We start from the raw sequence: 8,968 nt of genomic DNA on the forward strand, positions 1-8,968 counted from the left end.
CTTTTGGAGCAATTTACTAACAGTCATGGTGGATTCTCCATCACTGAGAATTTTTTAATTAAGATTGGATGTTTTTCTAAAAGATCTGCTCTACAAATTATTTTGGAGAAGATCTATGTCCTGTGTTATACAGAAGGTCAGACTAGATGATCACAATGGTCCCTTCTAGCTTTGCAATCTATGAATCAATGAAATCAATCAGTTTAGGTGCCTTGGTGTTTTTGAAAATCCCACTACATGCCTAAATGCCATTTAAAATCTGGCCCTGGGTGACTTGAGAGCCTACATCCAATTTTCAAAAGAGCTTTAATCTTTCAGAGTTAGATTTTCAAAAGTATGAAGATGTCTAAAGCTTCAGATAGATGGTGAGTGGGATTTTCAGAAACCCCTCACCAGATTAGGTGTCTAACCTGCTTAAGCATTTTTGTCACTCAGCACCATTGACATCTAAACACTTTTGAAACTCTAGCTCTTAGGCTCCTAAGCAACTTGCATGATTTTGTAATGGGATTTAGGCTTCTATATCATTTAGGCACTGTCATAAATATAAAGGGAAGGGTAACCACCTTTCTGTATACAGTGCTATAAAATCCCTCTTGGACAGAGGCAAAACCCTTTCACCTGTAAAGGGTTAAGAAGTTAAGATAACCTTGCTGGCACCTGACCAAAATGACCAATGAGGAGACAAGATACTTTCAAAGCTGGAGGGGGAGGAACAAAGGGTCTATCTGTCTGTGTGATGCTTTTGCTGGGAACAGATCAGGAATGCAACTCAGAACTCCTGTAAAAAGTTAGTAATTAATCTAGCTAGAAATGCATTAGATTTCCTTTTGTTTAATGGCTGGTAAAATAGGCTGTGCTGGATGGAATGTATATTCCTGTTTTTGTGTCTTTTGTAACTTAAGGATTTGCCTAGAGGGATGCTTTATGTTTTGAATCTGATTACCCTGTAAGGTATTTACCATCCTGATTTTACAGAGGTGATTCTTTTACCTTTTCTTTCGTTAAAATTCTTCTTTTAAGAACCTGATAGCTTTTTCATTGTTCTTAAGTTCCAAGCGTTTGGGTCTGTATTCACCTGTACAAATTGATGAGGATTTTTATCAAGCCTTCCCCGGGAAAGGGGGTGTAGGGCTTGGGGGATATTTTGGGGGAAGACTTCTCCAAGTGCGCTCTTTCTCTGTTCTTTGTGTAACACGCTTGGTGGTGGCAGCATAGGGTTCAAGGACAAGGCAAAGTTTGTACCTTGGGGAATTTTTTTAACCTAAGCTGGTAAGAATAAGCTTAGAGGGTCTTTCATGCAGGTCCCCACATCAGTACCTTAGAGTTCAGAGTGGGGAAGGAACCTTGACAGGCACCCTTGAAAACTGTACCTGTGATGTCTAATAATCCATGTAACAAAGCTTCTCCTGAATTATGGTCTCTTGTGTCTTGACAGATGGAGCCTGTGACTGGAATAGAGAAGGAAAACCAGTCCAGGATACAGGAATTTATCCTTCTGGGCTTCCCCGGTAGTCAATATTTGCAGATCTCTCTTTTTGTGGTGTTTACCATGATGTATGTCCTGACAGTTGCAGGAAATGTTGCCATCCTAGTCCTAGTGAGCGCCAGCCATCAACTCCGCACCCCCATGTACTTCTTCCTTTGCAACCTCTCCTTGCTGGGGATATGATACACCACAGCTTGTGTTCCCAAGACCATTGAGATTTTCCTGTGGAAAAGCAGAACCATCCCCTTTAGTAGCTGCATCCTGTAGATATACTTCATTTTCTCTTTGCGGGGCACAGAATATTTCCTCTTCTCTGCCATGGCCTATGACTGCTATCTGGCTATTTGCTACCCATTGCACTATAGCACCATCATGAACAGCATCTTGTCTGCTCAGCTGGCCCTTGGCTCCTGGGTGTGTAGTTTCCTGGCTATTTCTATCCCAGAATCTCTGAGAGTTAGATTGTCCTTCTGTGGCACTAATGTCATTACTCGTTTCTTCTGCAGCATAGATTCCTTCATCGTTCTCTCCTGCACAGACACCTATGTGATTGAGATGGCAGCTTTTATCATCTCGATCATCGTCATCCTGGGATTATGTTCAATAACTCTGGTCTCCTACATTTACACCCTCTCCACCATACTGAGAATCCTGTCAGCCCAAGGCCAGCAAAAGGCCTTTTCCACTTGCTCTGCCCATCTCACTCTTGTGATTATATGGTACAGCTCCACCATCTTCCTGTATGTCAGGCCTTCCAGACAGAATGCCTTGGACATGAACAAGACTGTCAACACTTTGAACACCATTGTAACTCCACTGTTCAACCTCTTCATTGACAGTCTGAGAAACAAAGAGGTGAAGGAGGCTTTATGGAAGGTATTCAGTGGGCCATGAAGTTGTTTTTGAATGGCTTAGATGTTACTGGGTCTGATTCTCAGCCTGTGCTCATGTTCCCTTTGGTAGTAACTGTCCTTGTTGTTGTTCTTTTAATCCTGGTTCCAATTTTACATTTACAACTTTGGTATTTGGGTAAAATGTTCAGAAGTGCCTAAGGGCCAGATTTGCAAAGGAATTAGGCACCTAAAGATTCAGATAGGCCCCTAAATACCATTAAAGATCTAACTTCTAGGAGCCTAATTTTTATTGAAAATCTACTGGACGTGAGCTCCTAAGGGGCATATTTTCAAAGATATTTAGGTGTCTAAAGATGCAGATAGTTGTTTAGTGGGCTTTTCCAAAGCACTTCAGCAGATGAGGCACCAAAATCCCATTGATTTCAGTGGTAGCTACAAATACTTTTGAAAATCTGTCCCTTAAAATCTCTCAAGAGGTCTCATCAACAACCCATTGGCATCAATGAAGATCTTTCAACTGAATTAAATGGCCTTTAGATCAGGCCCTATGTGGACATTACTTTTAGCAATTCACATTTAGGCCCCCATCCTGAGATCCTTACTCAAGTGCTAAATTATATTATTTTGAGACGTCCAGTTGACTCTAACGGGACTACTCACACTAGGAAAGAAAGCTTGGGCACAAAGCTTGTGCAGGATCAAGACCTTAGTGACACTGAATCTGCACTCAGAAGTTTGTTCTAAGTTTAAATTTGTAGCAACTCCAGAGTTTTCATTATCTGTGATGTATGACTGGTTGGCCAACTCACACGACATTGTGTCTGTTTCCTGGTTCAATAGCTGAAATATTATTATGCAGCAGACTAAAGAACAACATGCAGGAAATACAGAATGATGAACAACGATGGTGGATTTTTTTTTTAATTAGTGAAGAATTTCAAAAAATCAAACTTATTTCCCTTTTTAAGGGTTCTAAGTTTGGGGGTCCTACATGTTGGTAAATGGAAACAATTCAATAACGTTTTTACAAAGTTTTCCATTTAAATGTTGTCAAAAATTGAAATGAAAAATTTAATTAAAAAAAGAAAACAAAAATTCACTAAATCAACAGTTCTTTACAAAAATTTCAATTTTGAAAATGGTCATATTTCAACAAAAAGGAATTACAAGGGAGAAAGAATTTCAATTAATGGTGATCAATATGTTTTCACAGAATGTTTTTTATCAAATGAAGTTGATTTAACTGTGACATTTCTGATTGATAAAGGCAATGGTGTTTATGTAATAGACTTGCATTTTTCTAAAGGTTTGATTCAGGGTAACATCACACTATTTAAAAAAAATAACACTACACAAAAACAACAGTAAATTGATTAAAAACTGGCTAACTGATAGTTCTCAAAACATAACTGTTCATAGAATCATAGAATATCAGAGTTGGAAGGGACCTCTGGAGGTCATCTAGTCCAACCCCCTGCCCAGAGCAGGACCAATCCCTAATTAAATCATCCCAGCCAGGGCTTTGTCAAGCCTGACCTTAAAAACTTCTAAGGAAGGGGATTCCACCACCTCCCTAGGTAACGCATTCCAGTGTTTCACCACCCTCCTAGTGAAAAAGTTTTTCCTAATATCCAAACTAAATCTCCCCCACTGCAACTTGAGACCATTACTCCTTGTCCTGTCATCTGCTATCACTGAGAATAGTCTAGATCCATCCTCTTTGGATCCACCTTTCAGGTAGTTAAAAGCAGCTATCAAATGCCCCCTCATTCTTCTCTTCCGTAGATTAAACAATCCCAGTTCCCTCAGCCTCTCCTCATAAGTCATGTGTTCCAGACCCCTAATCATTTTTGTTGCCCTTCGCTGGACTCTCTCCAGTTTTTAAAAATCCGTCTTGTAGTGTGGGGCCCAAAACTGGACACAGTACTCCAGATGTCACCAATGTTGAATAGAGGGGAACGATCACGTCCCTCGATCTGCTGGCCATGCCCCTCCTTATACACCCCAAAATGCCATTAGCCTTCTTGGCAACAAGGGCACACTGTTGACTCATATCCAGCTTCTCGTCCACTGTCACCCCTAGGTCCTTCTCTGCAGAAGTGCTGCCGAGACATTCGGTCCCTAGTCTGTAGCGGTGCATTGGATTCTTCTGTCCTAAGTGCAGGACTCTGCACTTGTCCTTGTTGAACCTCATCAGATTTCTTTTGGCCCAACCCTCCAATTTTTCTAGGTCCCTCTGTATCCTATCCCTACCCTCCAGCGTATCTACCACTCCTCCCAGTTTAGTGTCATCATCTGTTGATGGGAACTATTGATTTTAATGGGTGATAGACACCTAGATGCTTTTGAGAATCCCACTAGGTTCCTAAATACCTTTACATATCTTGCCCTTGATGCCGGACTTATTTGTATTTTTGTATATTTGTATCTAGACCAGTCTTATCATCAAAGTGTAAATAAGCTTTAACTTTTACCTTTGTATCCCCCTACCTTTTGGAAAGTGTTTTACTTATTAAGGCTGGGGATTTCAAAGGAGTGTAAAGACGTAGGCTGGGTTTACCAAAGGAACCTGAGAGAGTTTCAATAGAATTTTTGCACCTATGTCCCTTTGGCATCTTTGGAAGTCCCAGCCCTAATTAGAGCTGGTTGGAATTTTCATTGTAGAGGAAATTCCAATAGTTTGAAATTGGTTTTTATCCCAAATCTGGATGAAAATTTAAAACGTGCTGATACAGACTAATACGGCTACCGCTCTGAAACTTGTAGTTAGCTGTGACACCTGTCCCAGACCCGAAGAAGAGCTCTGTGTAAGCTTGGAAATTTGTCTCTCCCAACAACAGAAATTGGGCCAATACAGGATGTTACTTCACCCATTGCTCGGAAAACCCCATCAAGGAGATGACATACGGGCACGCCCAATAAAGGAGAAAACACTGACAACACTGTCTATCCAAACACTCAGCATCTCCCCAGGCAGAGGAACCAGACTGGAGATGGGGGTGGGAGGGCAGGGGGCCATGGCTCGACCACTTTTAAAAGTGGGAGGGCTATGTTCTCCCACTTTTTACTGGCCTTAAGGGTGAGCGATGGTGGGGAGGGGGCAGAGAGGAGCAAGCATGGGGAAGGGCTTTGGGGGGGAAGAGGCGGCATGAGGGTGGGGCCTCGGGGGAAGAGGCCGTGTGGGGGTGGGGCCTTGGTTCAGGTGTCGGTGGCCCCCCCACTTCTAGGGAGCTTCCAGCGCTCCTGTCCCCAGGCACTCCCACCTCATAAAGAAACAAATCAATCCACCAGTAAAAAAAACCCAAAAAACCCCCTAAAATAAAATTAAAAAAATCTGAGAAAGAAGCAAGAACCAAACAACTGCACTGATACCACAATCATATCATTTACCCTGAGGGGAAGAACAAAAAAAGGAATGGAGTCTCTGGCTCCTTAGGGTCTACTAGGGGCTTTGCTGTGGCTCCTGATTTTATGTGGAAGGTGCTCAGATAGCATGGTGATGGGTGACAGTGTGGAATCCTACGATAGACAGATAGATTAGATAGAACGAACTCCTGCAAATCCTTCTTACATGGGATTATGGTTGGCACCTGACACAGGGTAGGACTCTGCACTTAAATAGGTCCCCTGTCTCTTTGTCATGTGCTAAAATTAAGACTTCCAGACCCACCAGCCATGCCCCCGCCCTCCCCCCACCCCTCACTTCCAGACTCCCTATACAGCAAAAGACTTGTTACATGCAGCAGGGCCCGTAGGTGAAAGGCAACAAAAATCAAAGGCCCCAGACTTCAGTCTTGATTTCTCTGAGTGATTTCTCTTCTTTCTTCAGCAAAGTAACATGCACCTTTCTCAGGTAGGAGAGCTACCATGAACAAAGAGCGATAGACGGCTATTGAACAAGCCCAGGCTTCTGAAGTCACCATGTCAATATTTACCCAGATATCAAAACACAGAGTTCATGATCTGATGCTGTCATATCCCGCGCTGTCACACCAGCAAACCGAAACCCAAAAGCCATCATACCCCAAGCAAAGTTTTGACCCCAAAAAAGGAGAAGAACCAGAGACTCCATGAAGTCCACTGGGTACTTTCTAATGGCTACTGATTTTACGTGGAAGGAACTCAGATAACATGGTGAGGGGTGGCAGTATAGAAGCAGGCGATCGATAGATTTTCATCTTACTTATACTGCTATAAACCTGGAAGAACTCCACTGACTGAGTGGAGTTAGTGTGGATTTACCACTATACAGACAGCATTTTGCATTAAAAAAAAATCACACACCATATTCTTATGGGGACAATAATGTCATCAGTTGATTGTATTTGTAAAAAAAACAGATAAAACCATGTTCATCAGAGAAACGCAGACATTTTATTCTTGTTGAATAACCTCCACCCAGTCAGTTTCCTCAGGGAAGCTTTGATTTCCTTGTTCCTTATGCTGTAGATGATCGGATTCATCACTGGCGGCAGCACGGAATAGAGAACAGCCATCACGAGATCCAGAGTTGACGGAGAGCTGGAGACGGGTTTCATGTAGGCAAAGAGACCAGTGGAAAGAAACATGGAAATTACAATGAGGTGCGGAAGGCATGTGGAGAAGGTTTTATGTCGGCCCTGCTCAGAGGGGATTCTCAATACCGTGGTCAAGATCTGAACATATGTCACAATTATAAAAACAAAGCAACTTACGGTTAAACACACACCAAATGCAATAACCCCAACTTCACTGAAGTACGAGTTAGAGCAGGCGAGCTTGAATAGCTGGGGGATTTCACAGAAGAACTGATCCACCATGTTGCCTCCACAGAAGGTTATCGAAAACGTGTTCCCCGTCTGCAATGAAGAATAGAGAACTACACTGATCCAGGCACTGGCTGCCATTTGGACACAAGCTCTCCTGTTCATTATAGTCTCATAGTGCAGTGGTTTGCAGATGGCGACATATCGATCGTACGCCATGATGGTGAGTAAGGCGAAGTCGGCTACAACAAAGAAGATGAGGAAAAAGACTTGGGCGACACATCCAGAATAGGAAATGGACTTAGTGTTCATAAGGGAATTGGCCATAGATTTGGGGATGGTGACAGAGATGGTGCCGAGGTCTAGGATGGACAAACTCATCAGGAAGAAGTACATGGGGGTGTGAAGGTGGTGGTCAAGAGCTATGGCTGTGACGATGAGAAGATTCCCTGCCAGGGCTGCCAGGTAAAGCACTAGAAACACCATGAAGTGCAAAATCTGCAGCTCTCGAACATCAGAGAATCCCAGGAGAAGGAACTCGGTCACAGTGGTTTGGTTGGACACAGAAATCAATGAGTTGTAGGTTCCGAGGTGCTTCTGGAAATTTCAATAGGCATCTAAATACCTTGAGAAATCTGGCCTTTTGTCTTTTACAAATGGAGAAACTGAGGAACAAAGAACTTAAACAATTTCACAGTGGTCCATCAGCAAGTCAATGGAGACACAGAACCAAGGTCTCCTAACTTCCAGTGCTCTTCTTTAAACAAGAACACCGTCCTCACTAAGCCAGGGGTTTGGCACATTCTTGAGAAGACAGTGAAATTCTGTTGAGACCAAATCCCAAGAGCACTTCTGAGGAACATAAATTCGTCTTCTTTCTTGGACCTGTTGAGTTGCCATACATAAACGAAGCAGGTAAGGGAAAAAGACAGCAGGGTGATGACAAAATGGTAATGCAATGAGATTCTAATCAATATAGAAATTTATGCAATAGTAGGAAGATTTTGTGTATGAAACCTTTAAATGTTTGATTTATAGCTGGAGGAAAAAATATGGCTCGCAATGCATTTTTTTCCTCAGAATCCAAGAACGCCTCAGTCTAAGGAGAGAATATAATGTGTGAAGGAGGTCTGTTCTGGCTAGTTCTGTCAGCAAAAGCTAATAAGTTAGGTCCACTAGAGAGAGAGAGAGAGGATCCCAGAAATATACTTTAAACCACTTGTATTAAGACCTATTTTTTGTATACTTGGTAATGTGACCTACTGGGCCATATCTGGTTGGAAGGAATAGGTTTCCCAGTGAGTAATTGGTTCATCTGTAACATACTTCCTTCTCTCTCACTTACTTTCTCACTTTCTAAATTTCACTCATCTTTTTCAACTCTTGAATGCAGAAGAGAAAATAACTATATGATAGATCTGTGGAACTCGCTGCTGCTGTAATTTATTGAGTCGCATAGATAAGAATGTAAAAATGGATTGGATAGTTCTCTAAGAGGTAGACTTAGGTTTTCATACCCACAAATGCCACATGGACACCCACTCCTCATTCATTTTCACGGGCATTTGTTTGTTTAAGAACCAGATTTTTAAAGGTTTTTAGGCACCTAATGAGATTTTTAGAAGTATCTCGGCATCTAAAAATCCTTGATTGCAATGGGTATTAGACACCTAGCTGCTTTGAAAAATCCCACTACACACCTAAAAGCCTTTAAGAATTTGCCCCATAATCCCTTAGGCAGCTTTTGAAATCTCAGCTGTAGCCTGGTCTGGTAGATGGGAAATAAGGAGTTGGAGTTTGTCCCAGCTCTGTCACTCATTTACTGTGTGAAAGTCAGATTAACTGTCTGTGCCTCAGTTTCCCCATCTGTAAATAAATGA

The 8,968-nt window shown here is 42.1% G+C and overlaps 1 protein-coding gene and 1 pseudogene across 1 annotated transcript; one reads left to right on the forward strand and one right to left on the reverse strand.

The window, feature by feature from the left end:
- The first annotated feature begins 1,438 nt into the window (after positions 1 to 1,438).
- Positions 1,439 to 2,383, forward strand: LOC144274065 (olfactory receptor 6F1-like; annotated as a pseudogene).
- A 4,315-nt stretch (positions 2,384 to 6,698) lies between these two features.
- Positions 6,699 to 8,641, reverse strand: LOC144274066 (olfactory receptor 14A16-like). Its single transcript, XM_077832755.1, has 2 exons — positions 8,606 to 8,641; positions 6,699 to 7,685 (listed from the first exon to the last, which is right to left on the reverse strand). The coding sequence occupies exons 1-2, from the start codon at positions 8,639 to 8,641 to the stop codon at positions 6,699 to 6,701; spliced, it is 1,023 nt and encodes a 340-aa protein (XP_077688881.1).
- Between the last annotated feature and the right edge of the window lie 327 nt (positions 8,642 to 8,968).

The sequence above is a fragment of the Eretmochelys imbricata genome, chromosome 14 (assembly GCF_965152235.1).
Source record: "Eretmochelys imbricata isolate rEreImb1 chromosome 14, rEreImb1.hap1, whole genome shotgun sequence".
NCBI classification, from domain to species: domain Eukaryota; kingdom Metazoa; phylum Chordata; order Testudines; family Cheloniidae; genus Eretmochelys; species Eretmochelys imbricata.

What these genes read in the sequence shown, in the direction of transcription:
- LOC144274066 (XM_077832755.1), bottom strand. Translation starts at nt 8,641, where the DNA reads ATGAATGAGGAGTGGGTGTCCATGTGGCATTTGTGG. An exon ending in TGTCCATGTGGCATTTGTGG is followed by an intron (nt 7,686 to 8,605) that starts GTATGAAAACCT and finishes TGAAATTTCCAG; the next exon opens with AAGCACCTCGGAACCTACAA.